The sequence below is a fragment of the Bufo bufo genome, chromosome 10 (genome assembly GCF_905171765.1).
Source record: "Bufo bufo chromosome 10, aBufBuf1.1, whole genome shotgun sequence".
Taxonomy (NCBI): domain Eukaryota; kingdom Metazoa; phylum Chordata; class Amphibia; order Anura; family Bufonidae; genus Bufo; species Bufo bufo.
The window spans coordinates 142,243,889-142,262,219 of record NC_053398.1 but is presented as its reverse complement, the minus strand read 5'-3'; the positions used below and the strand labels follow the sequence as shown (position 1 = coordinate 142,262,219).

General features: G+C 43.4%; 1 protein-coding gene and 1 long non-coding RNA gene across 2 annotated transcripts in view; both read left to right on the top strand.

Annotated features, from left to right (window-relative positions):
• The first annotated feature begins 259 nt into the window (after nt 1–259).
• On the top strand, nt 260–8,990 carry LOC120980198. The gene is made up of 3 exons (XR_005774488.1): nt 260–369; nt 5,567–5,731; nt 8,888–8,990. It is a non-coding gene; the product is annotated as an uncharacterized LOC120980198 (long non-coding RNA).
• A 203-nt stretch (nt 8,991–9,193) lies between these two features.
• LOC120980092 (polycystic kidney disease protein 1-like 2) overlaps nt 9,194–18,331 on the top strand; it is a 32,206-nt gene continuing 23,068 nt past the window's right edge. Inside the window, exons 1-6 of the mRNA XM_040408964.1 lie at nt 9,194–9,238; nt 12,492–12,543; nt 12,635–12,696; nt 14,674–14,841; nt 16,920–17,035; nt 17,277–17,400. Of these exons, the coding sequence (XP_040264898.1) occupies nt 9,194–9,238; nt 12,492–12,543; nt 12,635–12,696; nt 14,674–14,841; nt 16,920–17,035; nt 17,277–17,400 (567 nt within the window). The remainder of the gene's footprint in view (nt 9,239–12,491; nt 12,544–12,634; nt 12,697–14,673; nt 14,842–16,919; nt 17,036–17,276; nt 17,401–18,331) is intronic.

Here is an 18,331-nt window from a genome sequence, read left to right as displayed (position 1 = left end):
CAAATAACAAACTAATCAGTAAATAAAGATGAAACAAACGGTAAAAGTGCATGTTTTGTACAATGATCCCGCCATATTTTATAGTACACCTATAGCTGCATGTGCCGGTCAACAGCTGTTATCTTTGTACGTACAGATATAAAGTGCATTAGGGTGCAAGGAAGGGGGGAATAGAAAAAAAGGAATCAGATTGGGGTATGTACAGTATGTCATAGACTGAATGGGGTTGACCGGGAGTAAATATTTTTTTCTTTGATTCCCGCAGCCTGCACTGGCTTCAGCGGTGGCCATGCTGGGGAGGATGTAAATGATGGACCAGAAGATGGATACGCAGGATCCGGCACACGAGAACAGAACAGCGGCTGGCAGGTATGTATGGTTGATTCTTTCTCTAGCAGAGGCAAGCTGCTTGCATCTATTAATTATTCCTGGACAACCCCTTTAAAAATGTGCTGCTGGGTCATGCTTTAAAGGAAATTTGTCACATGGGTTACCAATATGAAAGTACAACTATTGCCATGTAGAACAAAATGCCTTATTTCTTGATGTACCCTTCATCCTGCGTTTCTGGCTTTAATTTTCGAGTAAATCCACTTTTTGTATTATGCAAATTAGGCAGTAAGGTGCCCAGAGGGGTGTTATTATCTTTCTAAGGTGCCCAAGAACATCCCCCTCCAGTGCCCTGCCGCCCTCCATCAGAGCCCAAGCACGCCTCTCCAGGGCCGAAACTACACGCCCACACCAGCACTGTTGGCCGCTCCCCCCCGCTACGTCATTCAGGCGTCCTTCCGCCCCCAAATGCATCCTACAACACCCCACATATGCTGCCTACAATGCCGCGAAATCCAGTTGGGGGTGTGTACCTGCACAGACTGACTCTGTCCAATCAGTGCTGCCATTTTCAGACTGTGCAGGGACACCCCTCTAACTGGTTACCTCCCCTCTGTACCCTTACTGCAGACTGCTAGCAATTCATTCATAGCTTCTAGTAGAAATAATAAGGGAATGGCACAACATACAGACATAAGAATATACACTGCTCAAAAAAATAAAGGGAACACAAAAATAACACATCCTAGATCTGAATTAATTAAATATTCTTCTGAAATACTTTGTTCTTTACATAGTTGAATGTGCTGACAACAAAATCACACAAAAAAAAAAATGGAAATCAAATTTTTTAACCCATGGAGGTCTGGATTTGGAGTCACCCTCAAAATTAAAGTGGAAAAACACACTACAGGCTGATCCAACTTTGATGTAATGTCCTTAAAACAAGTCAAAATGAGGCTCAGTAGTGTGTGTGGCCTCCACGTGCCTGTATGACCTCCCTACAACGCCTGTGCATGCTCCTGATGAGGTGGCGGACGGTCTCCTGAGGGATCTCCTCCCAGACCTGGACTAAAGCATATGCCAACTCCTGGACAGTCTGTGGTGCAACGTGACGTTGGTGGATAGAGCGAGACTTGATGTCCCAGATGTGCTCAATTGGATTCAGGTCTGGGGAACGGGCGGGCCAGTCCATAGCATCAATGCCTTCGTCTTGCAGGAACTGCTGACACACTCCAGCCACATGAGGTCTAGCATTGTCTTGCATTAGGAGGAACCCAGGGCCAACCGCACCAGCATATGGTCTCACAGGGGGTCTGAGGATCTCATCTCGGTACCTAATGGCAGTCCGGCTACCTCTGGCGAGCACATGGAGGGCTGTGCGGCCCTCCAAAGAAATGCCACCCCACACCATTACTGACCCAATGACAAACCGGTCATGCTGGAGGATGTTGCAAGCAGCAGAACGTTCTCCACGGCGTCTCCAGACTCTGTCACATCTGTCACATGTGCTCAGTGTGAACCTGCTTTCATCTGTGAAGAGCACAGGGCGCCAGTGGCGAATTTGCCAATCTTGGTGTTTTCTGGCAAATGCCAAACGTCCTGCACGGTGTTGGGCTGTAAGCACAACCCCCACCTGTGGACATCGGGCCCTCATATCACCCTCATGGAGTCTGTTTCTGATCATTTGAGCAGACACATGCACATTTGTGGCCTGCTGGAGATCATTTTGCAGGGCTCTGGCAGTGCTCCTCCTGTTCCTCCTTGCACAAAGGCGGAGGTAGTGGTCCTGCTGCTGGGTTGTTGCCCTCCTACGGCCTCCTCCACGACTCCTGATGTACTGGCCTGTCTCCTGGTAGCGCCTCCATGCTCTGGACACTATGCTGACAGACACAGCAAACCTTCTTGCCACAGCTCGCATTGATGTGCCATCCTGGATAAGCAGCACTACCTGAGCCACTTGTGTGGGTTGTAGACTCCGTCTCATGCTACCACTAGAGTGAAAGCACCGCCAGCATTCAAAAGTGACCAAAACATCAGCCAGGAAGTATAGGAACTGAGAAGTGGTCAGGTCACCACCTGCAGAACCACTCCTTTATTGGGGGTGTCTTGCTAATTGCCTATAATTTCCACCTGTTGTCTATTCCATTTGCACAACAGCATGCGAAATTGATTGTCACTCAGTGTTGCTTCCTAAGTGGACAGTTTGATTTCACAGAAGTGTGATTGACTTTGAGTTACATTGTGTTGTTTAAGTGTTCCCTTTATTTTTTTGAGCAGTGTATATTCCAGAATTATTATTACATGGGGAATGCATGAAGCTATTCAAACAGGCATGTCAGGAGAGGGGATAGGCCCCCCTAAGGCAGCCGTACACTTTCAGTATCTGTCAGCTAAACAACTGTTCAAACAACAGCTATCTCTCCCGGCTCTCCCATACACATACATGTTCAGTTCTGCCAAACGTATTTGTGTAAAAGGATCGGGTGACATCATCCTTTGTGGGCGCACAGATGGGATGGTAGACAGAGACGAGGAAGGTGCAGCACTGTGAGAAGTGGGGTGAGGGTGGTAAGTATAAGTTGTATTCTTTAGAGGATGGACGACCAGAACATTGACCTGCGCAGGCTGAAGTTTTTAGTGCAGTGGCAGGCACGGGGTGGAGGCATAGGTTCAATGGCGGGCACTGAGTGGAGGAAAAGTTTCAGCGGCAGGCACAGGGTGAAGGCATAGGTTTAGTGGCAGGCACGGGGTAGAGGTATTGGTGCAGTGAGTGGCTCAGAGTGGAGGCATTGGTGCACTGGCTGGCGGAGGATAGAGGCATTGGTGCAGTGGCTGGCAGAGCAAGGGGGCATCGTGTAGTGACTGGCACAAAGTGGATGCATTGGTGTAGTGACTGGCACATGGCGGAAGCATCAGTGTAGTGATTCACTCAGGGTGAAGGCATCAGTTTACAGCTTTGCAGGCCAGAAGGAGGGACAAATATGCCAAATATTCAAGGTTATAATAGAGTCTGCCTATTCCACCATGCTATTGATTGGCTGAATTCCTCTTCCCATTATTCACTTCATCAAACAGGGGTTAGCAGAACTGTGGGACCTTCATGCTTTGTTGCATACTCTGTTCTTCCAACTTCCAGGGGCGTGAAACGCTCCACTGTGTTGATGGATAATCTAATTTCCTGGAAAGAGGTGTGAAAGCGCTTTAAAGAGGACCTCTCCCCGCTCCTGACATGCTTGTTTTAATTGCTTCATACAATTCTGGAGCATCTATTCTTATGGCTCTATCTTATGTCATTCCTTTATTATTTCTACTAGAAGATATGAATGAAATGTTAGCAGTCTGCAGTAAGGGTACAGAGGGGTGGAAACAAGTTGAGGGGGTGTGGGGTGTACCTGCACAGACTCCCTTTAACCAGTGCTGCCATTTTCAGACTTGTCACCACCCTTCGGTACCCTTACTGCAGACTTCTAGCAATTCATTCATAACTTCTAGTAGAAATAATAAAGGAATGGCACAACATAGAGCCATAAGAATAGATGCTCCAGAATTGTTACATGGGGAATGCATAAAGCTATTTAAACAGGAATGTCAAGAGCGGAGAGAGGTCCTCTTTAAACTCTCATTTTTCAAAACAAATTCCAATTTGGAGACATCCAGAGTGTCTGGCGGGGAGGGACAATTTTTAGGGAGTGGGAGAAAAAAAGGGATACATGCCGCACTGCAGATGAGAAATGCTCTCCGAGCGGTATGGGATATCAAGTAGGCACTTCTTGCAATTTTACCAATTAAGGTCTTTCTGTAAATCGCACTTAAACAACCCCCGGACATGAAGCACAATTATATACATTTGATGCAATGGTGGCTCCAAGAAACCCTGGACACACACCATTTCCTCTTTTTATTGAGCTTTGCGCAACTACTTCTTGTCAATTCACCCAACAAAGGTCTTAAAAAAATGGGAACAAGTCGGGAAATTCATGAGTGGATATTAGAGGGCTAGGAAAGGGTAAAGAAAAGTGTGATTGGAGAGTGATGGAGGGAAAGACATTTTAAACTGATTCATAGGGCGGTTTATGGTTTTAATTTCCCTCCATCGCCAGCCAACCCAGATAGACTCACCGCCTGTCCAAGATGTAACACATCCTTTACAGATCTGTGGTATGGGATTTGACTATGAGCATAGGTTGATAGATACTAGGACATGGTCATACAATATATATCTTCCCTACGGAACATTACTCTACCTAAAGATTCATTTATTTCGCTACACTATAAGCTGACATGCAGGACTCTCAGATTAGCAAAGTAGGCACAGGCAGGAGCCCGCTCCGCTCGGCTAATCCTGGCATAGCACATGGGTACAGATATACCTTTATTGACAAAAATGTATAATACAGAGCAAGGAAACGGCATGTATTACAATATGTCAGAGCTCATCTGCTCCAAGATTAGCCTACAATTGAGTACAAATAGGTATCAATCATAAAACAATGTACCATATTAAACATTCAGAAGCAAGATCTCAAACATCTTGTTTCATTAGTGGTCATCCATTTTTCCGTTCTTCTGATTCGTCAGAAAACAGATCCTGTAAAAGAAAAAAGAAAAAAAAAAGGATTCTGAGCATCAGTTATACACATGGCATCCATTTGAACCATTTCCATCTGAGATACGTCCTGATATGCCTTCAAAAGTGTGATCATTCTGACCCATGGAATAACCTCTAAAAACTAAGGGGTCCCGGTCGATGTTCCCAGCAGAGCAGCAGCCACTCATGCTGGCTCATTCACTAGAATGAATGGAAGATACAGAAACATCCGAGCTGGTTCCTGGTCTTATAGAGGACTCAGACCTCTACCGATCACTTTTATGTAACATGACTAATTAAAGGGAAGAGACTTCTACAAAATGTTTTAGCCAGGGGCTCCATACATTTCATCCATCTTGTTTATGAGCCATCAAGTAATAAAACATCCATCAGGATTTGGATGAGGTGTGAGAATGAGTGAAACTATGCCCCCTCCCTCTACTTGGTCTGTCCTGATTGCCTCATTTTCATAAATACATCACATTTTTTGGTACCTGACTTCCTGTTCATCTTTTCTCTGTGGGAGTCCTGTAGTCTGGATTAGGATGACTATACTCCAGTATTTCTCTCATTTCTGTATACTTTTATTATTCTATCAGCTGGGTTGTGCCTTAAGATGCCCTGGATCTGGATTTCCATTTTCAGGTTCCTGTTTTCGGTTTGTGGAGCAGAGGAAGCATTTTTGGGGTGCACAAAGGTCCTGTCTAGCCTGCGGCGGGCACCTTGCCAATGTATCTGATGACATCTTGGTGTCTCTGGCACAACAGATAAATCAGTCATCCGGTTGGTGGGTCGAACATGGTGCTCCAGGTGAGAAGATCAAGCTTTATTATGTATATATCGTATGTATTATAGTGATTTAAAAAAAGAAATCCTATGGAGAGCCAACTCTTATTACAGGTTAATTCATGAACTATTGAGATTTATCATGAGGGGAATTTTTTTAAATCTGTTTTTCTTGAGTCTGCTTTGCCATGATTTGTTCTAAATTTAAGAAATGTCGATAAATTTAGCGCACCTAAAAAAAAAACTAAATAAAACATTATTGTCTAGAGATGTCAAAGGGGTATTCTGGTTGTTACAAGTTATCGCCTATCCACAGAATAGGGGACAATTATTAGATCGGTGGGGATCCTACTGTAGGGACCCCCACCAATCATGAGAATGTGGGCCCCTGCAGCCCCCCTGAAAAGAATGGAACGGACGGTCGTACATGTGCGTGGCCACTCCATTTATTACTATGGGAGTTCCGGAGATAGATGAGCGATGTACTGGGCTATCTCCAGAACTCCCATAGAAATTAATGGAGCGGCCGAGCGTGATCCTATAGTTATCCCAATCTTATAATTATCCCCTATTCTGTGGACAGGGGATAACTTGTGACAACTGGAACCCTTTAATCCAGTTATGCCACCCCTTACTAGAGTGAGATTTTGCCTTTTTTTTTTTTACTACCTTTTGAAAAAGAAGCCCTTTCCCACCACTTTTCAAAAGTGTTGTGAGAAGGGTAAAGTAAAAAATGGTGTGCCCCTATGTTTGATACTTCCAGAAAACCATTGTACAGGGCTTCATTCATTCCCCTCACATTTCTATGAAAAACTGAGAAATTGTTGGCAGAAGTAGCCATAGATTATACACCTATAAATAATAGGGCAACACAACATCCAATCGTCACCCGTGCACCATGCCCACTTACATAAGAAAACCCAAAGTTAAAGAATGGCACCGGGATTATAAATATTATAAACTTTATTCAATAATATAAAATACCATCCAGTTTAATAAACAGCAGTGATATATGACATAAATAGATAATACAGGGAAAACCCCGGATGGAATCAATAATTCTGTGTATATTTACTGCACATGAGCCCAAAAAGTCACATTAGCAGCTCAATAATATATAGTGCAAGTGCAGTACATATGAGAATGCTAGTGAAACAAGCATCCATAATACATACTAAGACTAAAATGTGCATACCAAAAACATGAAGTAATAGGGTACCGACTAGGAAGACCCCGCGCCCTGACACGTGTTTGACATAATGCTTCATCAGGGGATGAAACACAAATTTGGTTTGGTGTTTTTTACGTGGTTAAAAACTGTTAGAAAAAGACATGGTGTTTTCATATGACATGACATTTTTTGGGCATACGTTTGGTACGTTTGATACGTTTTTGGGCATCGTAAATCCACATGATGAGGATTGCATTCGGATTTTCCGCACAGATTTGCATGCAGAAAATCCGCACTGTAGGTCATGCACATTGTATTCTATGAGAGTTTGAAATTCTCATGTACATGATGCAGGTTTTTCCATGTAGATTTTGACTTGCGGAAAAATCCACATGCAGTTAATTTTTTATCTCGCCCATTTAGAGTGGCTGCACCCGTGGTGGGTTTCATACTGACCTGGTTACTCCACGGCTGCCTCTGAGTCATTGGGAATCAACATAATTTTGACGGGGCCGCACGTGACCACTGCAGCCATCATTGGCCGCAACGGTGACCTGCGGCATGTGATCTGGTGATTGGCTGCAGCGCTTACGTGACCTCCGTCAACAGGATGTTGATCCCCAGAGACCCGGGAGATGTGGAGGCGGCCGTTGTGTGATGAAGCTAGAACCCAGCAGCGGGGACCATGTCAGTATGAACCCTACTGCAGGTCTGGCCACTAAATGGTCTGATAAAAAAAATTAAAGTCGGATAATACCTTTAATATTTCAATGCAGCTAAAATCTGGAGCTGGCGTTTGTACTGCAAAAAACTGCACTAAAAGTGCAGAAAAACTCAAGCAATAATCTGCGGTATGTGTGTAGGAGCTCTAAAGGAGCTATTTGATCATAGTCATTGAGGCTAAGGATTCTTGACTTTCAGTAACCTTATGACTTCACTTGGTCCCTAAGGGAAGGAAGACATAAGCCACCTTGCAACTTTTGCAAAATTTCCACCACAACATATGATCGAAAGTTGTCCTGTGGCCGATGCCTTTGGGATTTTATGTCATAAGTGACTTCTTAATGGGATTTCAGCTTCCAGTTTGCTCCAGTGAACTTGAGATACAGGATCGGGGAAGGTCCCAGTGGTCAGATCCCATTGAACTGACATTTTTATATGCATATTATAGGCAATATATCATAAATGACTGTAAGACCTCATACACATATTACGGATTTGTGAGGTAGAGATTTTTAATTTGTGAATCTACAAGAAATAAATATTCCCCTGCTCCATTATATACCATATTACAGAGGCATTCCGACAATACAGTGCCAGAAAGATGCATAACCTATGGTGGCACGTTAAGTAATACCGTATAGAAGTAGACTAGGTGGACCAAATGTCTCTAAATAAAACCAGCCACTTTGTGGAAGATTTATCAAAACTGGGGTAAAGTAAAAATGGCTTAGTTGCCTATAGCGACTTCTTTGCAAAATGAAAGTTGAAATCTGATTGGTCGCTATGGGCAACTTAGCCAGTTCTACTTTACACCAGTTTTGATAAATCTCCCCCTTTTTGTCTACATTTATGCCACTTCCGGGTCGTCTTATTTTACAATCAAATTTTGGCACAAAGTGGCTCCTTTAAGTTGTGTCTTTACATTAAGCCCTACCCCCTTTTCTTTAAGCCATTCGCCCATGTCTAAAGAGACGCAAAGGTGTCTAAAACATAAATTAATCTTGTGCACGGCATGTAAGCAACCTTTGACACCCCACCTGCTGCGAAACTACAACTCCCAATATGCACACTTGCTTGGCTGTTCTTAGAAGCCCCATAGAAGTGAATGGAGCATTCCTACAGTAATGGAGGATCCCTGCAGTAATGGTTTGAAGTTGTTAAAAATATCTATATTTCTTCCAGAAACAGCACCATTGTTATTAAAGGGGTATTCTGGTTGGTTAAAGTTATCCCCTATCCACAGACATGTCAAATGGTCGTAACCAAGGTTGTGTTTTCCTCAACAGTGAACATTTCCAAACCTAGAGACACCTTGAAGCAGAAACTATGTCGAGTTTTAACACAAAATGCGGAGATACAGTTTGTGTCATGTCTACAACAAAATGGCTTCATCTGCCAGACAGGTAAAATAAGCAATGATTCGTTTTGTTGTGTCCCTAAAATGCTTTGAAAATCTCAATAAAAACAATCTGATTTAAAAAAAAATAAGCAATGATGACATTAACACATTTCTGATACGTGTTTTGGACACTCCTGTTTAGTTTAGGTTGTCATCACTGCTCTCTTTTTTTGCAGAAGGGTCAAGCTGCAACATGGAGACACATCAAGAGTTCACGTGGTCTACAGTAGAAAGCCATGTGAGTGTGCGACTGTATGTACATATTCACAAAATCTTTTGACTGTGGATTTTCAATCCACAGTGTTTGGCAGTATATGCATTGAAAACAGCATTAAATTTCACAGCGCATTTTTGTTGGCTGAATCTTTTCCTGCTGCTCTCGGTGGAGAGGGATCATCAGGGGAAATATACAAGATGGACACAGTGCTGACATAATCAGTGCCGGTCCATCTGAGAGCTGAGGTGGGGGATTTCTCAAGCACACAGAGGTAATCTTGTGGCCATTTTACATACAAGAGGAGGAAATTGGGAATGGGATGATCCATAGCAGCAATTCACACAGCAAATTGTTATTGTTAACCGAAGGGTCGATTTAACCCAAAAGTCAAAAAATATGTATTTTTGGCTTGCTTACGTTCAGGGACCACGAAGAGAAGGTCCAACTTGTGAAAGGGCTCTATCCTATCCAGATAGATTTTGAGTACACTGACCACACCCAATATGTGAAGTGCTTCCTCCTGGGGGTAGGCATTTGCCGGAAAGACAGAAGAGTGGACTGTCTCCTCGTTCAGATGGAACCAGGAGACCACCTTTGGCAGAAAGGAGAGAATTAGTCTCAGGACGACGATGACCTTGTCCTGATGCAGAATCAGAAAAGGAGGCCTAGTTGAGAGCGCCATGAGCTCAGACACTCGCCATATGGATGTTATGGCCACAAGAAAGGCGACTTACCAATAGACAAGGCTATGAGGATTCTCCCTGAGGGGTTCAAAGGTGGACAGCTGCAGAGAGTCCTGAACTAAAGTGAGGTCACAAGGAGGGGTAGGCTGGCAGCATGGGGGCGCCAGATAGGTAACTCCCTGGGTAGATTTACATACTGCCAAGATGTAAGCCAAACGGAGTTAAAGAAAATGGTAATGGACAATAACTGGCCTTTGAGTGAGCTTAGAGTGGACCCCGGATCAAGCCTTCCTGCAGAAAGGTGAGAAAGTGAGGAATGGAAAAACTAAAAGAATAAAGGTGGTTACCCTCCCACCCTCAAAAGAAAGCTCTCCATGCGGGATAGCATATCTTGGAGGAAGTCGGCTTCCTATCTCCTAGCAGCGTTCAGATCGCTGGGTCTGAAAAAAAAATGCAATCCTGTAAAATGGTGGTTCCAACCACCACGCCGTCAAACAAAGCGTGTCTGAATGTGGATGGAAGAACTGACCTTGGGAGAGGAGATCTTCCCTCGAGGGTAGTCGCCATGGGATGTCTGCTAGCAGAGCCACCAGAACCGTGTGCAACGATCTTCTGGGCTAATCCAGAATGAGGACGATTTCTGGGATGCCCTCTGCTGTGACTTTTTTGAGGACCCTGAGGAACAGTGGCAAGGGAGAAATATGTACCAGAATATGAACCTACATTGGGAAACCACCAGGGCATTGGTGGTAATGCTCAGGGGTCTGGGATCGGGTCAAGAAGCGTGGCACCGTATTGTTCAACCTGGATGCCATGGGGTCAACGTCCGGTGTCCCCCATTTGTTGCAGCCTTCGTCGAAAACATCAGGATGTAGGACAATTCTCTCGGGTCCACGTATTAGGCCCGCTGTCCAGTTGTCCATCGCCGGGATGCGGACTGCTGACCGAGCTGGAATTGCCTTCCTCGCCCACTTGAAAATCTTTGGTTTCTCTTCTGCTCCACTTGGCTGCGAGTTCCACTTTGGTTATTTAGGAAGGACACAACGGTTGCACTGTCGAATTGAATATTGACTGGGCATCCTATCAACAGCCGAGTGCAGTGCCTGAGAGCTAGAAGAATCATCTGGAGCGCCAAGACGTTGATAAGGTGTTGCGCCTTAGCAACGAATAAACTATTATCGGTGACAACAAAAGTAGTGCAAGTACTCCGTCACTGGAAGGGAGTAATGCAACAGGACGTTCAGTAGGAGGTGGTAATACAGTTACTCGACCTGTGACCATGCGACAGGACATATGGTAACCGGTGGTAGGGCAATTACTCCGCCTTTGGAAGGAGGATAATGTGACAGGACTTACAGAATCAAGTGGTAGGGCAATTAATCCACCTATGGATGGAGGGAAATGCAGCAGGATGTCTGGTATCCAGTGCAGAAGTGGGAGGGGGGCTGTTGGTGAAGGAAGTGCGGGTAAAACTATAATAGCTACCGCATTCAGCGCCGGGTAGTGCAATTGGTCTCTGTAAATACTCCACCTGTGCACCAATGCACATACTGGAAAAAGAGGAGGGGTTCGGCCAGTATGGTTCTTCCTGGCAGTACCTGGCACTCATGATGGGGAAGGTGGGCGCAGGGAGCCTGTCTGGAACAGAACCGGATAACGCCAAGAGTTCATTTTTCATTTATTGGAACTCTACATCCCAGCCTCTCTAAGTACAGAGGAAGGAAGGGCTAAACATGGGGGGATTAGGTTGCAAGTAATGGGCCTAGATAGTCTGAGGAGTGGGTGCGGAGCTCAGCTTGCACCTAGAGGAGGGGAGAGTATAGGCACAAGAATTTTGCGCCCAGAAAACACAGGTCCTGTCCCCCAAAACAGCCTGGAAGGCACGGCCTAGGAGGCCTGAAAACCGGAGCCTTGCCTCGAAGCGAGGCCAACTGGAAGGAATGCGGTGGTGGGGTTCTCCAGCAGGGGACAGGCCTAGGAGGTGCCAAAATGTTAAGCAAATCATCACGACCTAGCAGGGAGCAAAGCCAGGGCCTGTAGTAATGTTACCCTCTGAGGAGTCACCAGGATGGAAGCTGCAGGTGTGACGACCGGAGCCAGTCAGGGCTGGGGAATGCGGGCGCAAGATGGTGGAACTGGAGGTCACGTGTGACTGAGAAAGGTAGGAGACACTACAGAGAGTTAATATACAGCGCCTCCCTCCTGACCCTGTCCCTGGGCTTGCTGGGGCCAGTGGTGCAAAGATTGAACTGGCTGGTAAAAGGCGGGGGCAACTTGAAGCGTGCTCGCATACTTACCTATTCCCTGAAAGGATGACGCCATGCCTAGCCTTTGCTCCAGCAGGGTCCTTCTGTCTCCCAAGTGGAGGACCGGTGCAATAGGTAGAGAAGGCCCAAAGCTGGTGGCCGGTGGAGGATTAGTTTAGTGAAAATATTCTGTAGCACTCTACAAGGCACTTTCCTGGTTTAGATCTATATCTCCCAAACTAGACATACAGTAGGTGTTGGAAATACAACTGGACTAGGAAAGTAGGAACAGATGTAATATGTTACATGTGTAAAATTGGTTTCTCTCTTTCCTGCTTATCATAGATCTTTGCCAGAAGGAGAAAACGATCAGTGGACTCTAGTGAGGATGTCCCTGGTAAGACTGTTGTCTGTGACTTACTGTATGTTACCTACAGACCTGTTCTCTCCCAGTGTCCCTATGTGAATTGTCTGTTTCATTCTTTTAGATCTTCTGGACATGGCGCTTCAACTTTCTAATACCAAGACTATTGCAGGAAACAACATAACCGTATGTACCACACATTACTGCTGTGTGAGCTTTTTCCTTTATGCATGATCTTTGTTATTTGGAGTATTAATGCCTTAGAATCCCCACATCTTTTTCAGTTTTATTTTCCAGCAAAAACGTCTTACGGTTTTAGCTGTTGGGGTCCTCACACATGAATTTTACTAATAAAAAAAGCCCACTAGAATATGCTCATGATTTATTTAGGGCACCTGCGTTTTTTGCTGCTGTTTTTTGTGGCCTGCATTTATGTGAACTGCATTTTTTCTCTATAGTGGAAATAAAAAACAGAGCTACTGCATGCTGCATTTTTGAAAAGCAAAAAATGTAACCTAATGTACAAACAACATTAGCAAGAAAAACGCTTGTGCGTCCTGCGTGTCATGTTTCCCATAGACCTTCTGCTATGATTTGGAGCTGGCGTTTTAACTGCTAAAAAGTCTGCAAAAATGCCACTAATAAGGCAAAAGTGCAGAAAAATGGCAACAAAAACCTATGTGTGATAGCGGCCCTAAGCAAGTTGTTGCCCGTCTTTATCAAAGTGATGGGGATTTGATACTGGTTTCTTTAATAGTGGACTTTTAGCCCCATTTTGAATGACATAGATAGGAGTTGGCTAGTGGAACCAATGGGGGAACCAACAAATTTAATCTCTAACCCAAGTGAAGGAAACCACTGCCATCATCAAAGGGCAGAGTGCTTCCTGAATCAGAAGCTTGTATACTCAGAAATGCGTGAGACCATTAATATTGTTGCTAATGCAGCTGAGGTTGTATATGTTTTATATGAGGTTATATGATCGTTAGATATGCTTACAAATATGTACATTAATATTTGTGTTGCATTTATGAAATAGTTAACATTTTTAATGCTGGTATACAGTGATTTTTATATTCTCACAATGCAGGAAACTCTCATACATCTCAACTCTATGATGCAAGATGAAGAGGAGCCAAATAAAACTCAACTGGTGACATGATTATGTCTACATTTAACCCTTATATAGTGTCCATTGCCAATACGTATATCTGTTCACCAATAAAGCATGCTATACTACGCTTTATACAAAGATTGTTGGGTATTTGATATGCCAGTGATTTGTCAGGTGTTTATTTAGCTGAATAAAATGGAGAACCATCCGTGACCTGAGATTTATTGTGTTTGCCGTACAGCTGTTTCTTACAGTCTGCTGATAGACTACAGGGGAGGAATGTAATATAAAATTCACCCCACCGATCAGAACACTACCATGCCTAAAGGAAGATATAAGAATAATAATGTTAGAATATGGAATTGCTATTTATGTAAATAGTTAAGGGGTCTTCTCAAAGTTTTAAGTGATGACCGCTGCATATTCCACTGCATATCCGCTTTGGATTGAGCTGCAAATTCAAAGCAGATTTCACCCTATGCATTACAAAGGGGGATATCTGCAGCGAAAATCTGTGCAGCACTTCACTACGAGGGTCGCCTGTTCCATCGGGCCATGTAAACCTACCTTTAGTATATAGACCATCAATATATGTTTAGCTGAATGAAGGCAATGCAGAACCTTCATTGACCATTCAGAGTTATATATAGATATATATATATATATATATATATATACACACACATATACAGTCAGTACGTGGTTGGCTGTGCCTGGTACAGCAGCTCAACAGCACTAAGCTCCATTCACATGAATTAACTAAACTGCGCTGCCGGGCACAGCCAAACTGTCTGTTGCTTTCCAGTACTGGATATAAATCTGACCAAATGCAGCATCTGCATGGAATTTGCATGTACTCAGTGGGTTTGCTTGTTTTTCCTCTGGGTGCAGTTCCCCCCCCCCACACACCAGAAATATACTAATAGGCTATTTGGCCCAAGCCTAGTTCAGAGATAGGGAAATGAGATTGTGAATCCCGGATGTGCGATGATGCTGCATTTTTATTGCTAAGCAGGGTCATATCTGATGGTGTTTTTATCGGTCCACAGGTAGAGACACTTTCACTGCTGAAACAGCTAAGTGACTCGATGCAGTCTCAAGACATAGCTTCCTCGACTTTACTTGCAAACCTCAACAACATTGTGAACTATGGCATCAACAGTGTCTTACAGTCTTTACTGTCATCCTGTTCTGAAATCTCCTGGAGTGTATCAGAGGTAGATAATAATTATATCCATAATATACCATGTTTTCTTCCTTTTTCTTTTAATTTCTTACCGATAAGTTTGTCTCATCCTGAGGAAAATTACTGGGGCTTGCTAACAATTGCCTTTTATAGGGATTGTCCAGGTCATTTTATTTTTATATTTTTAAAAGAGGCAGCAAATTGATAAAACTTTAAATTCAGTGCCAGCAAAGTATATGAGTTTAGACAAATCTTAGGTGCGGAAATTGATTTGAATTTGCAGCATGTCAATTGTTGCATTATTCTTGTGCAGAATTCACCCTTTTCAGTGGAAGGGTGAGATCTACAGAAAATCTACATCAAATCCGCACAAATAAAATAAATTTTTTCTGCGGTTTTGGTGTAGATTTCTTGTATATTTTCTGCACACAAATCTATACCATGTGCAGGTACCCTAACAGATAGGGAATGTGAACGTCTAGTCCATGAATGTGATGAACCCAAGAGATCTGGGGGACACGTTCCTGAAGAGATGTAGAAGGACATAAATCTATGTTGCACAAAATTCCTGACCTGAGTGTGTCAAGGGTTGTGATAGGCTTGTACTCCCAGACTCTCCTGTCCCTCTGAGAATTGAAAATTTATTTTAGGCCACCTGCTCATGTAGCGGAATACGTGTGTTTTTTCCTTGCGGATTCCCGTGCAGAAAAATTGCAACTTAGTACAGTACCAGCAAAGTTTATGAGATTAAACAAATTTTATGTACACTTTTTGGATGTTTTCCATGCAGAAATTGAACTGGTGTGTGTGTGTCTGTGTGTATATATAGAAAAAGTTAACAAGGCAGCACTCCGGACTTGTAAGTGAAAAACTGATCCTTTTATTACACCATATGCAACGTTTCTGCTCATCTCATCTCATTGGAGCCTTTGTCAAGCAGACTGCTTGACAAAGGATTCAATGAGATGAGCTGAAACGTTGCATATGGTGTAATAAAAGGATCCGTTTTTCACTTACAAGTCCGGAGTGCTGCCTTGTTACCTTTTTCTATTAACTTGAGGATTTTTGTCCTGAATCCATATCAAGGATTGTGTGTGCTGCTATTGTACCTTACTTTTTTTAAATATATATATATATTGTGACACAGTGAGAGGTTTGGTCTGGGAAAACAGGTATTTTCCTCCCAGCATGTGCTGCTGGGCTGATTTACAGCCAGGTGAGGTCAAATACCGGACCGGATTTTAAATGCCGGTCCGGGTTTTGGCAGCACCTGGCTGTCCTTAAATAGGCAGCTGGGTTCAGAAGCCATGTCTCTGTGTTGGGATCTGGGAGCCTTGTGTCTGGATGGAGGCTTGCTACCTGTTTGGTGTGAAAACAGGTTGGTGCTGCTATGAGCAAGGACTCTTTGAATTACCACCAACACCACAAGGTGACTTTTTGCTTGTTTATGACTGCTTGTTTTGTCACTTGCCTAAAGTGTGAATAAAACACTGAACTGTTTGATCCAAAGAACTTGTTGTTGCCTCTATACTGCGTCCGCTAATCCTGTATACTAGAGCGAGTCCCCACAATATATATATATATATATATATAGACAAAAATCGGACTGCACTCCAAGCAACTCTTCAGAAAATGTGTTTATTCACCCATTTGGTGGCAAAAGCGACGTTTCGGCTCAAGCATGAGCCTTTCTCAAGCATGCTTGAGAAAGGCTCATGCTTGAGCCGAAACGTCGCTTTTGCCACCAAATGGGTGAATAAACACATTTTCTGAAGAGTTGCTTGGAGTGCAGTCCGATTTTTGTCCTCTATAAGTGGGTAAGCACCTTTTACCGTACTTGGACATTGCACCCGTCCCCTTTTTTTCCATACCTCCTAGGGTGGTGCTGCCAGTGGTTTTTTTCTTTATATATATATATATATATATATATATATATCTTCAGATACTGTGTTATACCATACTTGAGTAGTTTGGAAAGCTTGGTATTTTGTCATCATCTTTAGCCATTAAAAGCATTAAAAGGTATCTCAGTTTATATTTACTGGCTAACACTGTACAAAGATATTTTTTACATTAACACCTCGTCACCTTTTGTTCTTGTATTTTCAGAGACAGTCCATGATAAACTTTTCTCTTGGAGTTTTGGATGATCAACTGGCCATGTTGTCGAATCTAAGTCGGGAGCTGTCATTGCAGACACCAATGTTCTCAGTACGTTTGAAGAGGTTAGTCCTGGTACAGCCTCTATTCATGAATATTAGCATCAGAGGGCCATTTTGGCGTATTGAAAAGCAGACAGACATAGGTATATTATTACTTTTAATGGTAGTTATTTAATCATATTATATCCTTTATTATAGTGGATTTTTGGAATGACTGGATTGTCAGATGCCTGATTTATAAACATTTATCACTTTGGCTGTGCTTTAAACTTAAATTAAATTAACTTTAACCTTTTTCCTCCAGTGTGAATACATCAGAGACCAATAAATATGCCCTGTCCTGTACAAATCCAGTGACGAAAGTAGTATTCCCATCTCAAGCTGCATTGGGTTCGGTGCTTCAGTCTCTCCAGTCTGTTAAGGTTCAGGTAAGAAGATTCTTTCTTGAAGTAATGTTATTCTCTGTTTCTGAAGAGGTCCTCCTTATTTACATGTCTCCTTGGCCTTAGAGAGCATGGTTGGTTTTTGCACATGTGGTTCCTGAGCTCAGGAAATGCAAATACAAAGACTGGCTAAATACAGTGAATGTATATGAGCTGAACCTGCCAATTGTCTCTGGACCGAGTCCGACTGACCATGTGATATGCCTAGTGGCCTCTCCTGGTGGCAGAAGTTGGAGGAGATAAAAGTTAGGCTGTTGGATTTCAATATGCCCGATCCATTTGTTTTTGGAGAGACAAACTGTTGCCTGGCTGCAGCTTATGCCTCTCTTCACATTCAGAACACATGTACACTTGGCCGAGTACAGTTGCACGTGTATGGAGAAGGGTAATAGCTGTTGGAGCAACAGGTATCTCGCCTCTGTAGCCCATTGACTATAATGGGGATCCAGCTGCTCTCCTACATAAATGCCACAATCCAGGCGGAAAAAAACTGTTGCGTGCAGCTCGAATCCCAGCATTTGTGTCGTGGAGTGGCCGGATTCCCGACTGCTCCCATTATAGTCTATGAGGTCCGGCAGACAGGCAGCACTATCCGGCTATGTCTGATCCAGAGACCTACGGCAGGCTGTTACTTTGCTGGAAGAGCCTGTCGGATTGCTTTAGCTCTAATGTGGAACTAGCCTTAGATAACGCTCTCTGATATCTTTAAGATTTACAGATTTCATCAAGCTGCAAAATATTTCTTGAAGTGATTTATTATATAGATTAAAGAGCATTTTCATCTTGAATCAACCCATGTAGGATCTGTCACCTAGACTGCTGAATGTCTGGTCTGTGAGTGAGTTCAGACATGACAGATTTGTTGTGGATCTGCACATTTAAAAGCATCACCCACATGTAGTGGAAAATTAATATG